Source organism: Chenopodium album, chromosome 1 (genome assembly GCF_948465745.1).
Source record: "Chenopodium album chromosome 1, dcCheAlbu1.1, whole genome shotgun sequence".
Lineage (NCBI taxonomy): Eukaryota > Viridiplantae > Streptophyta > Magnoliopsida > Caryophyllales > Amaranthaceae > Chenopodium > Chenopodium album.
Window position 1 is genome coordinate 83,196,962 of NC_137834.1, and position 20,784 is coordinate 83,217,745.

General features: G+C 35.2%; 2 protein-coding genes and 1 non-coding gene across 4 annotated transcripts; 1 reads left to right on the forward strand and 2 right to left on the reverse strand.

Annotated features, from left to right (window-relative positions):
• Positions 1–539: 539 nt before the first annotated feature.
• Positions 540–8,403, reverse strand: LOC145558940 (cell division control protein 48 homolog B-like). The gene is made up of 12 exons (XM_081620321.1): positions 8,149–8,403; positions 8,010–8,054; positions 6,994–7,049; positions 6,764–6,913; positions 6,104–6,208; positions 4,875–4,974; positions 4,452–4,736; positions 3,542–3,711; positions 3,223–3,351; positions 2,234–2,321; positions 1,986–2,063; positions 540–1,113 (listed from the first exon to the last, which is right to left on the reverse strand). Exons 1-12 carry the CDS (start codon positions 8,305–8,307, stop codon positions 637–639), a joined length of 1,842 nt encoding a protein of 613 aa, XP_081476447.1. The 5' UTR covers positions 8,308–8,403; the 3' UTR covers positions 540–636.
• Positions 8,404–10,082: 1,679 nt separating this feature from the next.
• LOC145558927 (uncharacterized) lies at positions 10,083–19,977 on the reverse strand. 2 transcript variants are annotated; one of them, XM_081620310.1, is made up of 14 exons: positions 19,840–19,977; positions 18,932–19,250; positions 18,091–18,269; positions 17,855–17,987; positions 16,334–16,594; positions 16,055–16,152; positions 14,068–14,179; positions 13,847–13,952; positions 12,261–12,354; positions 11,596–11,792; positions 11,036–11,135; positions 10,818–10,934; positions 10,574–10,630; positions 10,083–10,458 (listed from the first exon to the last, which is right to left on the reverse strand). In XM_081620310.1, exons 1-14 carry the CDS (start codon positions 19,933–19,935, stop codon positions 10,351–10,353), a joined length of 1,977 nt encoding a protein of 658 aa, XP_081476436.1. In that variant the 5' UTR covers positions 19,936–19,977; the 3' UTR covers positions 10,083–10,350. The 2 variants fall into 2 exon arrangements, with proteins under 2 accessions (XP_081476436.1, XP_081476428.1); XM_081620302.1 differs by having other exon boundaries at positions 14,068–14,182.
• Positions 19,978–20,083: 106 nt separating this feature from the next.
• TRNAT-CGU (transfer RNA threonine (anticodon CGU)) lies at positions 20,084–20,155 on the forward strand. The gene has a single exon. It is a non-coding gene; the product is annotated as a tRNA-Thr (tRNA).
• Positions 20,156–20,784: the final 629 nt, after the last annotated feature.

Genomic DNA, 20,784 nt, shown 5'->3' on the forward strand with positions numbered 1-20,784 from the left:
CTTGTTTTAGGTGTATTAGACAATTAGCTATTAAAGCAAACCAAGTTTTTTCTCTCATCATCATGGGATGTGAACATAATTATCATAATACTATTTTTTATTTTTAATTTATTCCGAAGATTTTACTTGTAACAAAACCTCACAAGTCACAAATGGCGTGGAAGAAAAAAATTAGAAGCTTGTTGAAACTACTGTCGCTATTGCTATTGCTATTACAAGACTTCCCTTTGTTTGAAAATGAAAGGCACACAGTTCAGGTTTACAACGGAGTGTTGTTGACAAAATTGCGCTGTAGGTTTCAGAGTGCGTTCATTAGACGATGACTATCTAACAATGAAGCTTAGAGAGTAGTATAGAGGGAAGAAGGTTGCTATAGCCTATAGGTAGGGAAGAGTAGAGACCAATATAAAACACTGCTAAATTGGGTAACTGATGGAATCAACATCTTCCAATGGATCTCGATCCTTTTATAAACAGTAAAACACATGTATTACTATGAAATTTTTACGAGTTAAAAGGCAAACAGGACAAAAAAAGGCTGCAAATAGATTTGAAGATTTTATCAGCCTTCAGATTTTCACTTGAACAAAGTTAACAGGGTAATGGTGTAAGATACTTCGTATGATGCTATAGTTTTCAAGAAGCTGCTGTTTTAGGCAGACTTTGGTCTGTACTCCAGGGAAAATACTTTGCAGCAGCAACTACCAACAAGCTTACAACACTAATTGTAATTGTACTAATAGACACAGGAACATAGCTTTTTCCTGAGCTTTTGCTGGTTTTTTCGGTGCTGGACTGAACTTGGTGCAATTGCAAAGCAGAACTTTTTGTGAATCTGGAGTATGAATCAATTTCTTTCCTTGTTAATGCAGGTTTTAGGGAATTCTTCACTGTCTGGAAATGTCGATCACTCACAATGGTTGCAGATATATCCTCCCTCAAAGCTACAATTCCAGCTTCTCTACAAAGGCCCTCCAGCTCAGCACCTGTAAATAGATCAGTGCCATCTGCTATTTGTTGAAGATTGACATCAGCTCCTAGTTTCATATTTCTTGTATGCACACGTAGTATCTCATATCGACCTTCCAAATCTGGAGGTGGAACATAGAGTACCTGCAGAGCAGAAAAGTTCAGGAGAAACGAACATAAAATTCTACAGTAGAGAAATAAATTTATATTCCAGTTGCTAAGTGAAAGATGTCCTGTCTACAATTACTTATCCAATTTGGAGACAACTGCAAATGTATATCAAATTGAACAGGACATTTCACTTTGTTCAGAGGGCCTTCTGACAGTCTATCAATTAGGCCATCTGAAAGTTTGGCTAATCGAGTAATGAGCTGAAGAACGAACTTTTTTTTTTTTTGAGTAAGCTGAAGAAAGAATTGATGCAATGTAAAGCTGACTTTTATACACATATTCTACCAATTTGTTTCCGGCTTCTGGAAAAAATATTAGCTCACAAATTCTGCAATTGCACATACCAGCCACGCCCCACAGTTTATACCCTCCCATGAGATACTCAACAACAATTTCACAGCTTATCCAAAGCCAATTTGCCGACACCTGTAATATGCCACTTGACTATATCATTTTCCAGTCACTTCTCTAGTAATGACTAGTGTATTCCATCGTAAGATCAGCTCTGATACACCCAGAAAAGATATATATATACTATATAATAAAAGCAGGTAATGATTTACCATACAGGTAAAACCCTCGCAAATTCATGGATATAGCCAAGACTTGGTTCAGTTGAGAAGGGGAGATGGAAATAAAAAATCTGACCAAAAGCTTGAAAGGAACATATTGCACAACCTAAACCATGGCCCCCTCCCCCTTTCCACGTGGATCTCTTCATCTCAGTGAAAATTCAGAAACCCTTTTAAATTTGCAGGACTTGTTATATTATAAATGAATTACTCAAGTGGTATCATCTGTCAAGAGTTTAGCTTTTTATGGAACTGTCTGCGAAATATATTTACCAAATCAAATCGCCCTGGACGCATAAGTGCAGGATCAATTGCATGAGGTCGATTTGTGGCAGCCAATACAAGTATTCCCTGAACAAGATAAAATGGAAAGTTCATCAAGTCAACAGCTCAGAAGAAATGAACAATATACAAGAAAACATCAAGTGAACATGCTTGCAAGGAAATGAATGCTGGAATGAGCTTTGCTGAGTTGTAAGCAGTAAATGCACATATTGATATATTTCAAGACCATATCATACTTTTGCCAGCTCCAAACCATCCATTTCAGTCAGCAATGTTGACAGAAGCCTCTCTCCAACAGATATATTGCCACTTGAACCCCCACCTCTGGAAATGAATCATCATAAAAAAAAATTCTAACGGTTAATATTAAACCACACTTAAGTTTTTAATAAGCTGATATAATGCCACAAACACATGTACCAAACAGATTTTTTGAGGGCCAAATCACAGTTTAAAAGGCGATTATTGTCAGGAGAGAATAAGAGTCATCTATCAAAACAGAATGAGTCCACACTTAGCTGTTACTTCTTTAAGAGTTACAGTATAATAACCTTTCTCTAGTTTGCATTAGGCAACACAGTAAGATAAGGAAGGTCAAGGCAAATATTTTACAAAAGCTTCTTTCAATCACCAAAATAAATAAATAAAAATAGATACATCACATGGTAAGAACTTCAGATGGCAATTTTTAGTTAGGTAACCATATCATCATACTCGCTGCATCATTTAGATAAAAAAGAGACAGAAGATAGCCCCTGAAGTTAACCATAAAATCCTCTCATTTTTGGACCTGCATTGTTTTACACTTGTAGGCTTGTAGCTCATTTAGGAAATTGACCCTAAAACAGAAAGGATGGAACCTATGGCCCATATGGTAGGCAGAAATAATGGTATATGAAAATATGTAAGGGAAGCCCCATGTCAATGTCCACTGTAATGCCTGTCCTTCCAAAACAACTATTTTCTTTCATAAATTCTCAATACCACCTCATAAGAGGTGATGGATGATAATTGGAACTTGTAAAGAACAACACATACAACATATTTTAAAAAGTTATAAAATGAGAAGGGAAAATCTTTCTTTTAATGCTAAATAGCCTCATCTATATTGACAAGAGAATGAAAGTCATATATAGTGGATACTCCAGGTACTATATATAGTGGATGCTGACAAAGCAATAAGTAGACACAAATTTCAAGCAAACCCCAGAGACAGTATAACAACCTCCTTGCAGCAATGACATCAGCTTCGTCAAAGAATAAAATGCTAGGTGCTGCTAGCCGTGCTCTCCGAAATGTGTTCCGCAACAAAGCCTCACCTTCACCAACATACATTGAATATAGCTCTGCACCACTATGTGAAACAATTATATAAATGAGAACCTGTTTTGGTATAAATGTTCAACATCAATTTAGAATTTTGCAATTAGTACTCAAGAAATGTGAAATTATACAAAGGAGAAATGCTCTAGGTTAGCTGTCTGATAAATGGTATCACATAACAATTTACAAATGTGAGATTGGCATATTGAAGATAACCATACCTCAAGGAGAAAAAAGAAGCTTGTGCTGCATGAGCTGCAGCTTTAGCAAGGGTGGTTTTTGAGCATCCAGGAGGTCCATGCAGAAGAATCCCTCGAATAGGAGATACACCCATCCTTGAAAAAGCACCAGCATGTTTAATAGGCCACTCCACTGCCTGCCGAAGCTTTTTCTGCAAGGCAGCATCACCAGAAGAGAGTAAGAGACTACAAGAAAATCCAACAAAATCTAACCTATAATATCCTGATAGCATCCGTCTCAATATTAAAGTCAAGCAAGCAGTTACTGATCTTCCTAGCACTAGAAAATCTTTTTTGATGCCAAAAAATTCCGAAAAGTCATCAGGCCTAATAAACTATCCAGATATTATCATGCAGAGTAACTTGGAAGTCTTAAACCAACATTTAGTTTTAAGGGAAACTTTATCTTGTCTATCCACCATTCTACAACCCTTTCTGACGCATATAGCTTAAATTTACAATTCTCATGTCTCTTAGATATAGTCTATCACAAAATGTTGATTCAATATATAAAAACCAGATTTAAGCAAGACACCTTCATAAGTTGCTGTTTGTTTGATCAATGGATTTTGCATATTCGTAAGGTACTTTCCTGAGTAGCATCCTCAATTATGATCCAAATTGCCTAAACAAGTACGCTGAGGGTCATTAAGAGCAACAGCTACAAGTAATATTAAGACATATTAGATTGTCTTTAGCTTAAGTTAATTTATTCCACATATAATTTCCTCAGCAAAATCTGTTCCAATGTCTGCAATGAAATTAGCTAAAACTAAATTTGTGCTTCTTCTACATCCCTTGCTTCCCCATACTGTGTTAAATTCAATCCACCTCTAAACATAATAAAATTTTCCTGCCAAGCAGAAAGTAAAAGTTCATCCAGTATACCGACCTTCAGCTCATTTAGTCCCCCGATATCATCCCAAGACACCTTAGGGATTTCTACAGTGACACCTCTTGTTATGCTTGGACCAACTATAGATCTTGCAAGCTTCCAATCATCCATTGTGATGCACCACATATCATCATTTTCCACGATAGCTTTTGATCTCTGCACAGCAGACATGGCTGCCTCACGACATAAAGCTTCCAAATCAGCCCCAACATATCCGTTACATGACGCAGCTATTGCTTGTAAGTCAGTACTGGGATCAAGTGGAAGCTTCCTGGTATACAACTGCCAAAAAAAAAAAAAAAAAAACGTAAACAACATCTGTGGCCAAAGCATCCAAAGAAGTGATCGCGATAGATAGTCAGCTGTCTATTGATCTAGCAAATGTAGATAGGAAGGATAGAAGGTCTTATTAGAGCTTACCATCAATATTTGAAGGCGCTCATACTCATTAGGGGTTGTCACCTCAATTTCAGCATCAAATCGTCCTGATCTTCTCAGTGCTGGATCAATAGCATCAATCCTTTAGATATTAGCAACTTAGTATTAGTAAGTATATGTAAATTAACTGAAATGCTAAAGTAAAAAAGACCCTGGTGATAATGGTGTTCATCTTACTACAGCTCCATCGTGAAATAACAATATGTATCAAGTAGTAAACCACATCAGTAAATACCAATTTCCAATATCAATAGAGCATGTAATTTATACATCAATCCTTTAGATATAAGCAACTTAGTTTTAGTAAGTATATGTGAATTAACTGAAATGCTACAGTATAAAAGACCCTGGTGATGATGGTGTTCGTCTTACTACAGCTCCATCATGAAAGAACAATATGTATCAAGTTGTAAACCACATCAGTAAATACCAATTTCCAATATCAATAGAGCATGTAATCTATGCAGACACAAGAAAAAAAAAATCCAAGCCAACATATCCATCGTAAGGTTCTTATCAGCTTCTTTTGTGTTTCCAAAAACAGTTGCCTAACAAATACAAGGTGCAAACTACAAGTCTACAATCCAGCTCTATATGGAGGGGATAATAATATGTAGACAGTTAAAAGATAGACGAACAACATCCATAGTCCATACTGAGCTAAATATGTGGCAACATAGAGCATAATATTATGTTTCATAGAGTTCACACAAACTACAGTTAAAACAAATGTACCATATTGGTTGAACACTTGAGGTAATATATGATAGGAGATAATACCCCAAAATTTGCCAGACCATATGACGGTATGGCGACTTTGACCCAAGCCAAGAGAGGTTTAACTAAGAAGAAGAGAATTCAGGATATGTGCAAGAGATTGGACAAATATACTTGTTTTTACTGCACTCCAGTTTGTAATATGACAACTAGTCAACCAATGCTCTGAACATAGTATTCCTTGAAAACAAAAACTGTAATTATTGCGATAATATTCAGTATATAATCTCCACCCAGCAATATAATCTTAAGCAATGATCCCAACACCAGAATGATCAAAGAGATTATTTACAATCAATTTTTTGGACAGTTTTTAGCTACTTGCCAGGAATAACCGAATAAGACTGAAATGGTGGAGCAAGGAAATAAAAAATAGCATATAGGAAGATTTAAATACACAGCATGATAGTATAGATATCGAAGTAAGGGATAACCTGTTAGTTGATGCTACAACAACAAACTGAGGTGCAGTTGAGGTGGGTCCATTTGAATCCATAAGCGTAAATAGTTGGGAGGCCAATCGAGTATCTTGCTCTCTTCTGCATTTAGTTATTTATTGGATAATAATCAAAGTGTGCAGCAAAATAAAACTATCACTCTGAGCAATCACAGGACAGACATGACTTTAAAGTTTATGCTAAATGGTATCTTTAAACTCAGTCTATTAATCACATCACATCAGCATTCTTTTATAACACTATATATGTCCTATCAATAAACCTTCCAATTATCCACAGAAGAGCATAATACAAACAGATATTCCCACTGCGCAGCTACATGACGTTCTCGATAATGGATGAGAAACATAGTAGAAGAAAGACTACTTTTTTGGTGACATAAATCAAAGTAGGCTTTTCATTTGCATATAGTTATCCAGCTTTCCAGAATTAAAATAATTACTCACATTGAAAACAAGTAGCTTATAGATAGAGGACTTAGAGGCTCACATGTCTCTCATTTAATTCCTCTATTATTTTTATCTATTAGAAAAGAGTACTTATTTAGGGAAAATAGTTGTAATAAGTATCAATACTAGCTGAATGCTACAAGCTAGGTTTAAGTTTATAAAAATTGTATTCTTTTGTTTCACATACCTGGAAGCACGACGAGGACAGAGAGCATCAATCTCATCAATAAAAATGACAGAAGGCTTGCCTGACTTTGCATGAGATGACGCTTCTGAGAAAGCCTCACGAAGGACTTTCTCACTTTCTCCAACATGAGCTCTATGAACAGTATGTGGACTGCAACAAAAACAAGAGCAAATTAGAACCCTTTTTATGAAAAACAATAAAATATACATGAGAGAACACACTTTCACTACCTAATAACGATTAGCTTGGCATCACATTCCTTGACCACTGCACGTACCAAGCTTGTCTGGCAATGCAAACGAAACACATCAGTGGCCAAATATATCAATGAAGTTGATCGCTTGTTTAGAGCTTCAAAATTAATTTGAAAAATTCTCACTAGCATATACTACTATAGGGTCACTTAAGCAAGAACATCTATGGATGCAGCTACATCAAAATCTCATTATAACCTTTCCCTACCAGTTGGTCAAACCCAATGACCTCAAATCTTTTTCATTTATCTTTCACTAAGGCTCTGCTTTTTTCAACGGAAAGCATTTTCTAGAGATTTTTTTTTTTTTTTTCATTTTTTTATCGTTTGTTTATAAAGGGTGGAAAACAATTTTCCCAAAAGGTAGAACATAGTTTTTCCACAAATGGAAAACATTTTTCTTACATAAAGTAATGCTATATTTTCCACCCTACTCCTAACATCCGTTTCCTCTCCTCCCAACCATCTTCTCCCTTACTATCTTATTTTCCTCTTCGGCTCTTCCTCTCTTAATTTTTTTTAAGGGAGGAAAACTAGTATTACAATTATGTTTTTCCTTTAAATTTTTTTCTATGGAAAATCATTTTTCCCAAAACTGTTATCCATCACAACAAATGGAGCCTAAGCAACATTTTTTTCATTTCTGCTAGAATCATGCACTTCCCTCAAATCCAAAATTAGAACTATGCCAACCCCATAGAAGGATTCCCATCACCCTATCATTTGCTTAGGTGACAACACCAATGAGTACATCGGCTACCCACAATTCATTCAAAAATCCCCTCAAAACAAGACTTTCGACGTAATTCCGTCAATACATACAAATAATTTCAATGCCCTCTTTCATAACAATCTTAATTTACAAACTCTCATTACCAAGAAAATGAAACACACAACTTTCACAATAACAATCACACACCAAAATCAAAATTCGGGTGAAACCGCGAAAAAGAATTCAATCAATTGAGGGAAAAGGGGGTTAGATTAACTCACCTTACCGGTGCCCGGAGGACCATAGAGCAACAAGCCGCGACGCCACTAAAAAAAAAAAAATCAAAAATTAAAATTAAAAAATTGCAAAAACATAGAAAATAATCTGAAATATAATTGAGAAAGAAAGAAAGAGAAATACTTTGAGACCAAGGAGTTGAGCATGAGAAGAGTAAAGCAGAGGAAAAGCGATGAGTTCACGAAGAGCTTGGAGTGCTTCAGAATTTCCAGCGATTGATTGTTCTGCTTTCCAAACTTCATTTTTGATTGATTCATTGCTGGATTTGGTACTTTCCTCCATTGATGTTCTTCAGAGGAGAGAGTGAGTAAAGTTTGAAGTTTTGGCGCAGGGTTTAAAGGCTTGTGAATTGTGATGGGGTTTGAGGGTTTAAGAGCACAGTGACATTGGTCACTGATAAGTCGTGCGACTAGTGGTCTTGTAGGCCGATGTCCCGTATTCTTATCGGTTTTTCGTTTAGGTCTTGTTTGGTTTGATATAAAATGTTTTCATGGAAAACCAAACAGAGTCTAAACTCGTTTGAAATATTAATAGTCAATTGTGTAAAATATTGCAATTATTATTAATTGCAGGGAGTATTTCAAGTTTGAAAATGATAAATAAAAAATAAATTAAAAAGAAAAAAAACACTTAGGGGATGTTTGGTATGGAACTTTTAAGCCATGGTAACGGATTCAAATAATTCACTCCATTACTACTTGTTTGGTAAGGCTAGAAAGTAACATAAACCGTTACCTAGGTGTAACAAATCCCCCCAGTTTGATTCCACTCGTTGACCCAAGGAAACAAATTCCGTTTCCGGCATTCAATAATGTTAACTTCTCTCATTGACTCTCTCTTCCAAAACTCTTACTCACCCAATCTCTCTCTTCCGAATTCGATTTCCCAGCATGTCATTTTCAAGATCTTGCTTCATTATTCAAGACTTGTCAAATTTGGGTCAAGTAAATCACTCAACAACCCATCATTCTCACATCTAACCCACCAAAAAAAAAAAAAAAAAAAATGAATGAGCTTTCATAATGATCAATGATGAAGATTGATCTACCTTTGCAATAATCTGATAATCTGATTTGGGGTTGATAATATTGATTTTTGATGGTCTGCTAAGATTTCAATCTAGTGTATTTGAGATTTAATGATCAATAAAAGAAAAAGTGATCTAGTCATCTGATTTTTGATGATTTGAATTACTAAATTAGAGTAATTAAATTGGAGTAAAAAAAAAAAAAAAAAAAAAAAAAAAAAAAAAAAAAAGAGTAAGTTGAAGTCTTGAAGCAATTTTGCAGCCTGTGAATGTGAATTGCGATAAATGTCGCCTACTAAATATTAATTTTGTTTTTCCTTATTTTTTAAAAAAATAAATAAATTTGTTTTCCCTTTTTTTATGCCAAAGAAAAGGAAATAGATTGGTTGTAATCGTTTACGTTTCCTTAGTAATACCAAACAACTAGTAAGGGTAACACTATATATTACCCTTTCCCCTCCTAATTTGTTTCCATTCCGTTACCAATACTAAGTTGATACCAAACACCCCCTTAAGATGTTTACAAAGCTCGTTGGTTAGAGGTCTAAGACCATCTCCATTTGTGAGACTCAACTTTGAGTATTGAAATACAAAATGAGTTGTTTTTTTTTACCTTCAATGGCGACACTCAACCCACTTCTCAATTTAGCAACTCATGTAAAGTCTTAATTTCCCAATGCTGAGCCGCGAGACAGTTAAACCGATTTCAAACCGACCCGATTTAATACCGAACCGATTTCAAACCGAACCGAATCCGAACTGTCAAACCGTTTTGACAGTACTATCTCTCACACATATGCTTAATCAAAGAAGACCTAATTCTCTTTTCCCGAAAAGAAAAGAAAAAAAAAAAAAAACCTAATACTCTCATAGGGATTAAATTTAACTTAATCTTTTAATTAATTTGAGTGCTTTGATTCTTTGTGTATGCACAAGCATATGTTTGTCACTTAACGATCACTTGAGAATATGGCAAAAAAAAATCCACCAAATGGAATTTGCAACAATATGAGGCATTGAGGCCACCATGTAGAATTTTCCAAAATGATTTTGATACTAATTGAATATGGTCACATTGTTCAACTAATCAATGGAAGTTGGAACCTTTGAAAATACAAAATTCAAGGGCTATAAAAACCATTGAAGCAAAAATTTGTCATGCTCCACAAAATTTGATGGCTGGAAAATCACTATGCATCTACACTCGTATGCAAATCTTCAATGGGAACCAAACAGAGAACATCTGCTGCCAATCATTCACCAACGCCATCAGCACGCTCACCAGGTAACACGAGATCTTAGCTCGATGACTTGTGGAAGGCTACACTGCCAGCAGATGCTTGATTTGCTGCACGGTTGCTGCCAAAATTCTTACGATTTGATTCTTGTGCTATTCTGGAGCCAAACTGAAGCAGCACAGAAAGATATTAGTTCATCTACCACTCTACCAGTGCTGAAATTACATTAGTTCCACCTTTGAAACTAGGTAGATTTATGCAGTCTGTGGTATACTTGCATTACCTGAATAGCTCGTTTTGGCTGAACTGCTGCTTTATGTAAACCAAGCAATCTAGCAACCTTAACACGGAGAAAAAAGATGGTTTAGTAGGATAATACTTAGATTCAACTAGATTGTGAAAGGCTACACCATGTTAACAACTTAACAAAACATGAAAAGTCCAAGCAATTGGACTACTAATTGATACAAAAAAGCATATTAATAGACAGCACTAGGGATTCAGTTCAGCATAAAAAAGGCATGCACCTCTCTCAAAATTTTTTTATCACCCTTGCCACTTGGCTGATTGAGGTCAGCGATCTCCCATAGTGGAAAGTCAAGCAAAATCCTTATGACGTCCTCATCCAAGAACGGAAATCTTGCCTGAGGAGAATAGAAAAGAAAATGCTGGTTGATAGTTATCAAACGACAATTATTTCACGTGAAAACTGAGAAGTTGGAACTCGGAAGCAGACTAGCATTACCTCTTTTCCATTGTCAGCAATACATCTATCATCTCTCCCAAGATTTCTTTTCCAGATTCTCTGCATGTCCAACTTCATTTCTTCATGTAGGCCAAGCCAACTGATCATAGCATAAAATTAAGTAATACAACAATAAGACAACTGGAAAAGAAAGGAAAAGCATAGAGTCTGCTTCTCTAATTCACGTACTTAAGGAAGAGGAAGGAGATAGGAGATGAAGAGATCTAGATTCTAGATTTTAACTTGTTTTATTTTCAAACTAAAAATACTTGGGGACAATAAACCCTAAGTAGAGGAGCCATTGCACTTTACTTGCTTTTACAAAATTGAGGAGACTTATGCAGATGTTCAAAATTAGAAGCCAATAGAGCATCATTTTTTCCACTCTTGTGTTTCTTACTTATTACTCCTCCAATTAATCAGATCACCGAAAGAAAATGCCAGAAAATATTTGCACCACTCCTAATACGAGGGTATTTTCTTGGTAGCAGGGGGGGGGGGGGGGGGGTTGCTAATAAGAGTAAGAGACATACACATGAAAAGACGGGAAATAAGACTACCTGCTATTTCTGTATTTTGTTCTATGCCTACCATATCCAGCACATTGCTCATCAGCACCAGAACCAACTAGTAATATTCTTGCTTCAGATTTGTATCTGAAGCGCTGATAGCCTTCATGCGGAGCAGAAGTATCTAGTTCATGCACCCAACCATCACCACCAGAAGCCAACCATAGTGCTATACCAATATTCAGGTCCTGATCATTAACCCAGACAGGGGGTTAAAAAAAACAGGTAATTAATAAAGTTAATGAAATTAATTAAATTTACGTACAAAAAAAGACAAGACACTTGCACCACATAAAATAATGGTCCAGCTCCAGCATATAAACAAATAAGGCTTTCATCCATATAATAGTAGACTAGAAAATTCTAAAGAAGCCAGCAAGGTGCGTTTTATTTACCTAATTTTCACTAATCTGAACTTATCCAAACTTATAGTATACTATATGAACTTATCATAACTTATTATAGATGTAAATTGAAATTAGGCAACCCTTATCAGAACTTAATTTTCCTAAACTTATCTTATCTAAACTTATTTGTCGAAAAATAAATGAAAATTAGGTGAACAGAATAGGACCTAAATACATAAATTGTAGACTCAGAACAAAAATAGTCTTTAAAAGTTCTATATATAGATAAAACTGATAAAAATAGAGTACCATGTAAGTTTTTGCAGGGTTGATTAGAGCCATAACTTGCTTCATCTCCATGGTTAGATTTGAGAGATCGGCATCAATCTCCACAAGTCTCCACCTGTGTTCTCCAAACAATTGAATATTACGAACATTTCTCTCAAAGTAAATGTAGGAAAGTTAAATACAATTACCAATATTGTAAAGAGAGAAGAATCAAGTAACCAATGGACTCAAACAATCAATTATGTGGGCAATGTGGCTTTATTTGACGTCAATGGAATGTACATCTTAAATGAATGATCATGCAAATAAACTCAATTATTCTGCTAATCTTACAAGATGACCCAAACCATCAGAATTAACAGGAATAATACCCCTTTAATGATTTGTACAGAGTAATAAAATTTACAGTGGATCCTAGTAGAAGAATCTACCTTGAGAATGGCTGATGTAGCTTTTATATGGTTTCTACGGAACAAACATACGCGAACACCATTATGTTATTCGATAATGATCATATCCCAAGGTAGGGAAATAAAAAAGGCCAAGTATTAATATCATAATGCTCAAAACCTTATTTTATAAATAAAACAAAAACATGATGTGATTATATAATTCTGTCAAACAAAATAAATTTGCCATGTCAGCTGTTCTACAACGAAGATTTTCAAGCCAAGGACCTTCATCTTACTTTTCTTTGTTGCTATTAATCTACTTATAAATGTGCATTCAACTTTGTGATTGTTACTTTTTGAAAAAGGTACAAGAAGAGAGTTAGCAGATCCTAATCTGTCAACACAAGTGAAAGAATAATGTAATAGACTAGGATTTTCAGGTTATAAGTTCTATTGAACAAGAAATGTAAAGATAAAAGCTTGAGTCTTTGATTGATAATGGCAGAAATTTGGATACCAAAAGTGATAGGTTAATAGCTTTAGGCTATTAATCTCTTGATAACTTTAAGCAATCACTCTCTTAGTAACTTGAGGTTACCATTCTCTCAACATATTTCCTCACAATTCACATAATGTCCTACTGCCTTCACTACTAGTCTACTACACTTTATATACTAAAGCCACATTACAAAACATTAACCTAATATTAATTGTTCTTGTCCTCTACTGCTTGCATTCCACATTACAAAACATTAACCAAGAACATTTATATAGAATGAAGATAGTAGGATGCAAGTCCTACTACCACAAACAATACAGAGAAAGCCAAAAGGATTGTGATGGAAATAATTTCTACAATCTACATACAATGAATTGTGGTCTTCTCTCCCTTTTGTTTAAAGGCCCGGGGTCTTGCTAGGTAAAATGAATAGTGTCTACTGCTTTAAAAAACTAAGTGCAATCGCTGCAGAGAGCAGTCTCAGAATACTCCATTTATATATCCCCTCTCAGCCCTCCAACTCACCTTGCCTGGTTCCAAGAAGGTAATTATTCAAACTTTTTCAATTTAATTTCATTGCAGATAAGAGTTTGTTACAATACGAAGCAGCTACTAGATAAAACAATGCATTCTAGAGAAGCTAAATAGGAAAAAGAAAAAAAAAAAAAAAAAAAAAAGGGATGGTATCTTCATTTCCTATCAGGCTATCATTATACCTTCTCAAAGGTGCAATTCTTTCCAGTTCTTTCAGTCCTGCTCTAGAAGTAATTCGATCAGGAGCTGCTTCACCATTGAAGCTGACATTTAGCAAATCAATGTCATCTGCCATCAAAGCACTAGATAATCAATCAGACATCCAAACTAAAATCCACAAATCATAATTACAATAAAGGCATTGTAGTTTAATGACGCCTTCTAAGATAGACTAGCCGCTTACATCCGGCATCTAAGCATTCATGCAGTATTGCAGCCAGTATCATGGAATCTAACCCTCCTGAAAATAGAATAGCCACAGGAACAGAGTTCTCTCGTCCATCATGCAAAGCTTCCTGCTGATTAAAATTTAATAAAAAAAAGAGCTAGAGTTAAACACTGCTGTCTTCAAAAGTTAAAAAAAAATAACTAAGTAAAAAATTAAATAAAAGGAAAAATAATGCTGCACCATAAAAGTAAAAGCCGTCATCTCTGCAAGTACGTACTGCATACCAAAGTATTTTAGTTCATTTGCGACCAACTTCCTTCATCGTAGCTATCTAAATACTCCCTACATTTGACTGTGATTTCCCTCCTCTTTGTTTGACAACTTTCAACAATTCTAATTATCAATTAACTTACATCCATGATTTATTCCTCTGATAGTGGTTATGAGCTACTGATATTATTTCAAATGTATAAATCCACTTTTCTTATTCATTTTAAAAGACCAACTTGGACAACAAGTGTGAAACAGCATAAATATTCTTATTAGCTGGCTTGTCTGCAAAGCCATGACTGATAACAACCCACTTAAGGCATTAATGATCTAAGAGAAAACCAGCTACCGGTATTTCACTCGATACTCTGGAGCATATGTTCGATATGTAGTGGCTATACTATAATTTATTATCATCCAAATCTTCCTATCTGCCACAAATTACATCGACAGTGCCACAATTTATCCTTCCTAAAGAGCCCTGCGGTTCATAATCCTCAGAGCCTGGTCTCTTAACAAAAACAATTTGCATATTAGAGAGCACAAAAAATGAGAAATTGGCAAGAATAGTTACATGAAATATGGAATCTGATCATTTCCAGTTTTGTAATTGTTCATCTAGCTATCTTTTTAACTTCCCAATTACATGCAAAACAATGCAATGTATGAAGGAAACATAAATGTCCCAAGTGGCACACATAGCTGAATTGCCAGAAACCAAACATCAAGAACCGTCTAATGATACAACCAAAGCATCAGAAAATTTAGGTAAAACTCAGTGCATGTAAATGTTCTAGATTTCAAACTTCAAAGTGAATTCAATCCTTCTTGATCTATGATGTCCAAAGTCCAAACAATTGTATCTAGTTAGAAGCCAAACATAAGGGCCTCATTAACTTTCAAGTTTCAACAGCTAGATAGAATTGAATGAAACATTCATAAGTATAAACCGCGATGCAAATTATAGTGCCTTTCCACAACCATGAAAAAGTCCAGCAGACCCTAGGAAGATGTGACACTATGGGAAACTGAATACAAAAGCATGGCCAAAGAACTCAGATCATGTAGGTCAAACCTTAATTTTGAAAGAGGATATTATTAAATACTTGATCAGAATGCCATTTTAGAGAACAGTAATTGGATATTCAAAGCCTGAAAATGTGTCAGATAGTCCATGATTGCCTAAGTTCCTTTTTTAAGCTATCTCAAATTTATTGTTTACTACAAGTACTACGTATAACTTGCGGTAGGAGTATTTCTTACTCTTAGATAACTGTTCTAGAGACATTCCGAATTGTGTTAAGTCAAAGATAAGTATATAACTCATTGTGGGAAAGTAGTATATTTCTGACATTATTTAAAGTGGACAAAAGAGCTTGCTCGTGATAATTTATTTATTATTTGGCAACAGGATGAGTGAACAGGGATTGTCACCAGAATGGCCACTAAGAACGAATGAGCAAAAATTCCACCACAACTTCAAAGTAAAACATCTATATTGCATCAGCAAAATATGCCACTTTTCAAATGATTATTGTCTACTAATAACTGAAAATTTTATGTTCTGATTAAAGTCACCTAGCCACATAACTACATGATTACTACAAACAGAAACATCTGCAAGGTACATTCATAGCACGTCAAGAGCGGAAGATTTCACAAATAAGTAAATAGACAATGTCAAAGAGAAATTTCTTTAAGGCAAAGAACTAGAAATCTAACAGTTTAGCACCTTATAAATTGTATTTTGGGTAGAACGTCGTGTGATGGATTTTCTCAGGGCAGCCAAGACCCTGTCAGCTGGTGAAATAGATGAAGAGTGCAATGTTCCTGTAGTTATCCACAAACAGTATAAAGAGACAACAACGTTAAGAGTCAGTATCTAAACAACACCACAAAAAATCAAGCAAGAAAAGAACAAAATTAAATTGTTTTAGTTTTAATGTCATTTATCAGTTTTCACAGGCAAGATTGAACACTTTGTCCTGAAATCCAAATACTAATTACATACCATTGCAAGATGCTGAATGGATGTCTGAGTTCCCTAAAAGTGACGAGCAATTGGAAGAATTAAACTCCATAAGCTTAGGTTCAATCAGCTTTCTTTCCCACTTGATCAGATCTTTTAGCATATAGTTCATCCATTCATGTTTTCTGATTTTTCCAGCTAGACAGGCACCAGCTTCTGTTGCATCAACAGCAATACTGTACACCCCACAGGGAAGCTCTTCCCAGTATGTAATGTTACTAGCTCTACCTTCAACTTCAGAATCTAGAAAACGGATTATATCAGCATAGTGCAGCACAAGTGGAGATGCAGAGGATAAAAGAGCTACTCAGCAGAATCAACCAAATGCCAAATGTGAAAAACAACTAGTATGGAATGCATTATTAAGGAGTAGAAATTATGTAGATTGATGTACTAAACAGCCTACAGGAGGGGCATTATGGGTAGTCTAATATCATTCTGTTAATAGTCATCAGATTTAGTATAGATAAGGGAAAGAAGCCATAGGGAAAAGGCATGCTGAATATTGCTAAAAAGTGGAGAGCTCCAAACTCTCGAATGCTGGTTAGAAAGAGAACAAGCCTCTCGAAAGCTTCTACTATCTTTCTTATATACAAATTTTAATGCAAACTTCATCTTCTTCTTCCTCTGAAATTCTTCTTAATTTTTCCAGTTCAAAGCTTAATTAATCAAAATAATCATTTTTCATCTCTTTGGAACCATCCGTGTATGCCAGTTCATTACAGTTGATCAATAAGATACAATCCAAATGACAGACAAATTGGAAAACTTAGATTTAAGGCCCTCATATACAGTAGATAATCATTCATAGAATAGACTCCTACAATCTCTTTTGAGTATCTGGTGATAGTATCTTAACAATCCTATTGGTAAAATCATCATTTTCCTTTTAATTTAAAAATCCCATGAATCCTGGAGCATTTTACGCCCCTTTTCTTCCTTTAAATATTAAAGAAATTATCAAACCATTGGAACGTTGGTTGTCCTAATAAATCCCTGTGACTAAAGCATAAAATGGCTCCATCAAATTATCTTCTGACATAACATAAGATGGATCATCAAACAATTCATCAATAGCATATTAGATGAATTCAGAGGACAACGATTACATGGATTGAAGTGGATTTGAATTCAGATACACGTGAATTTTAATGACATTCAAGAAACAGAAAAGGATTAAAAAGTAATTACACATCTGTGCTCAACTTGTAAAGATATAAATAGGTTTTTAATTAGATTTAACACAAGGTCACATAGGATATTAAAATTAATGCATTTTTTATACTCCACATCTTGGACATAAATTGCACCCTCAATCCAGACAACAGTAGTTATGCTGTTATGCAGACACCACTCAAAATTGAAGATCTACTTCTAGAAGGAAAAATAATCCATAAACAGCACAGCTATTACAATTTGTGCTTAAAGCAATCCTAATCAAGTGGTAATGTCGTAATGTCTTCCAAGGAGGTAACAGAAAAGAGAATCAAGAAGCAACATTACCAGGCTCCTGGGAAGTAGATGCTGGTGATACAGAAGATAGAACAAGCCGAGAATCTTCTGAAGTGGGCCAATGAACAAGAAGACTCCTCCTCCCTAATGCATCCCTGCCAAACCACAAAGTCCTGGAGGCAGCCTAAGACCGATGGGCATGATTCAAAAATGTAACATTTAAAAAGGGAAAAAGCAGCATGACTCCAGGAAACTGCCAAAAGGAACTTACCAGTCCAAGAGGATACCTGCCAATATATTGCGGCCCATGGCCCCTTAATAGATGAAAGAAGTTCGGGGATTGGTTTTCCGCTACAGCTGCTCACATTTTCATGGGATTGGCAACAGCAACAGTCTTCCAAAGACTGCAGAAGGACATTAGTATCGTTGCTGTCACAGCTCACATAAAGCCCATCATATATTTCACCTTCAAAATGGATACACGCATAAGTCAGAACACACATATTCATTGCATATAATAGGAAATGAAAGCAATTCATCTTTCAATTGAAATAGAACAAAGCTTTGCACTTTGAGTTTACAGAATGCAAGCATCTTATCGCTATACTCCCTCACCAAAAGATGAATTTACCAAATTATAAGCATATAATTATGTAATTGATTTTTTCTATCAAAATCAATATAGAAAACTCAGAACACTGCTGCAAGACCACTTATTTTGCCATCGAGGACAACAAAAGAAGCACATAAAGGTCAGTGGACAAGAGAAGGGTACAAGCAAGTTTGAAAAAGAATATAAAAGGAAAACGTCTTCACTATCTCATCCAAAATTTAATAGTTCATCCTCAGTAAAATTGATGAAACGAAGGCAATAATAATTGACAAACTCAATCTTATCATCAAAATGACTTAAGAGTTTAGACCTACAAGACATATGGCAAGACTTGAAATTTTCAAATAAGCTACCCACCAAACATCAATATCTACTCAATATTAGTTTAGACAAGTGAACAACCATGATTGTGTTTGCTTAATCATTGATGTTCACTCGTCTACACTAATAAAGATTTTGTCTATCATTGCTCGAGCCCTTTAATCTACAACAACAATACATAAAGTTGAAATTACCATTATATATGAGGACATTCCCAGTTGCACTGACTAATGGCTGCACAACTGGCTTTGTTCCCCTCAACTGTAATACAGCACCAACAAAGCACATCTCTGCAACAGACTGCTGCATTCCACTCCCACTGTCTCCATCAGAAAAGGGTTTACAATCACGCATAGCACGCAAACAAGAGATTTCCCTTTCAGTTTCCTTGTCCCTGGCAACATAAGAATGTACTTCTGCATCCTTCACTTCAAGGATAACCTTTTTGGTCCCCAAACTATCAGGACCTCGTCTCCGTAAACCGGCTTTCAAGTCATCAATTGCAAATGTATACTGCATCCAGTACAGCAAGTAGTCCTCCCATTAGTACAATATTTTTCCACATAACCAATAAGGGCAGCAATCTACCATACGGTTCATTCATATAGCATTACCATAAACAAAATATGCCCCGCCCCAACCCGGCCCATGATCACCAATACTCGATCAACAAAATAATTATTCCACCAAACACCATACTAAATTCACAATTAAAACCCCAATTCGATATCTTTTCATATAACTAATATAAGGGCAGCAATCTACCATACTGTTCATTCATACAGCATTATCATTATCAAATTGTGCCCCGCCCCAACCCGGCCCATGATCACCTCTACTCAATCAACAAACTACATATTCCCTCAAACACCATACTAAATTCACAACTAAAACCCCAATTCAGCAAATATGTCGAGAACAACAAGAAATAATAATATTTTGAACAGCAACAACAAGTCAACAACCCCATCAAATTTCCCTAACTAAATGGGTTTTTTCTATGATATGCAGAATTATTAGTGCAAATTGAAGCAGAAACAATTCAGTTCAAAATTACCCACCAATAAAATATAAGAAAGAAAGGGAGTAGAAATAACTTAACTTGTTCAAAAGTAGCATCTGAAGATGATTGTTGAATGGTATTAATGGAGGATAAATCAAAGCAAATGCCATCTATTATCAATGAAATTCCACACATTTTCTCTTCCTTTCTTCTCTCTCTCCTCTTCCGCCTTCTCCTTTCTACTTGCCTTGCTAAACGCAGTGAGCTAAAAACACGCTATTTTACAAAAAATGTAATAATGATAATTATATAATTTGTATTTGAAGAAAAACTATCAACAAATGCCTCCATAGCATAGTGGTAGTGCGTTCGCTTCGTAAGCGAGAGGTCGCGAGTTCGATCCTCGCTGGGGGCTCTGTTTTTCGGATTGAATACGGATTAGAAATTTTTTTTCGAAATTTTCAACAACCCGATAAAAAAACGCATCGACATTTTTTTGTTATTGACACTAACTAGTAAAGCGTTTTGTTCAATAACGAAAATAGCAAAGCGTATTCTTCTATAATGAAGATAGTGATCATACTTACAAGTATTTTATGCATTTAAACATAGTGAGTTGAGACTTAGAGAATAAAGAATACACGAAACTTCCTCCACGTAATTAAAAAAAAAAAAAATACAAGTATTTTGGGCCTGTTCATATTTACTGAACTGAACTGATTGGAACTGAACTGAACTGAACTGATTGGAAATGAACTGAATTGAAATGAATATTTTATGAGAGAGGGAAATTAAGAGCTGAACTGAACTGAACTGATTGGAGCTGAACTGAACTGAAAATAAGTAAATATGAACAGGCCCTTTATGCATTTAAACATAGTGAGTTGATACTTAAATGCTAAAGAATACACGAAAATTCCTCTACGTAATTCAAAATAAATTATAAAAAAAAAATTTCATTTAAATAAATTTCATATGTTTTTTCCACCGACTAAATAAATTGAAAACGCGCTTTTTAAAGCAAAATTGTTTTTGATATGTTTT

Coding starts and splice junctions, on each gene's coding strand:
- LOC145558927 (XM_081620302.1), bottom strand. CDS start 19,935: ATGTGTGGAATTTCATTGATAATAGATGGCATTTGCTTTGATTTATCC. Junction 14,183..16,054: donor CCCAAAATACAATTTATAAG/GTGCTAAACTGT, acceptor AATTTTAATCAG/CAGGAAGCTTTGCATGATGG. Junction 10,935..11,035: donor TTGCTGACAATGGAAAAGAG/GTAATGCTAGTC, acceptor TATTCTCCTCAG/GCAAGATTTCCGTTCTTGGA.
- LOC145558940 (XM_081620321.1), bottom strand. CDS start 8,307: ATGGAGGAAAGTACCAAATCCAGCAATGAATCAATCAAAAATGAAGTT. Junction 8,055..8,148: donor CTCAACTCCTTGGTCTCAAA/GTATTTCTCTTT, acceptor TTTTTTTTTTAG/TGGCGTCGCGGCTTGTTGCT. Junction 4,737..4,874: donor AGCGCCTTCAAATATTGATG/GTAAGCTCTAAT, acceptor TTTTTTTGGCAG/TTGTATACCAGGAAGCTTCC.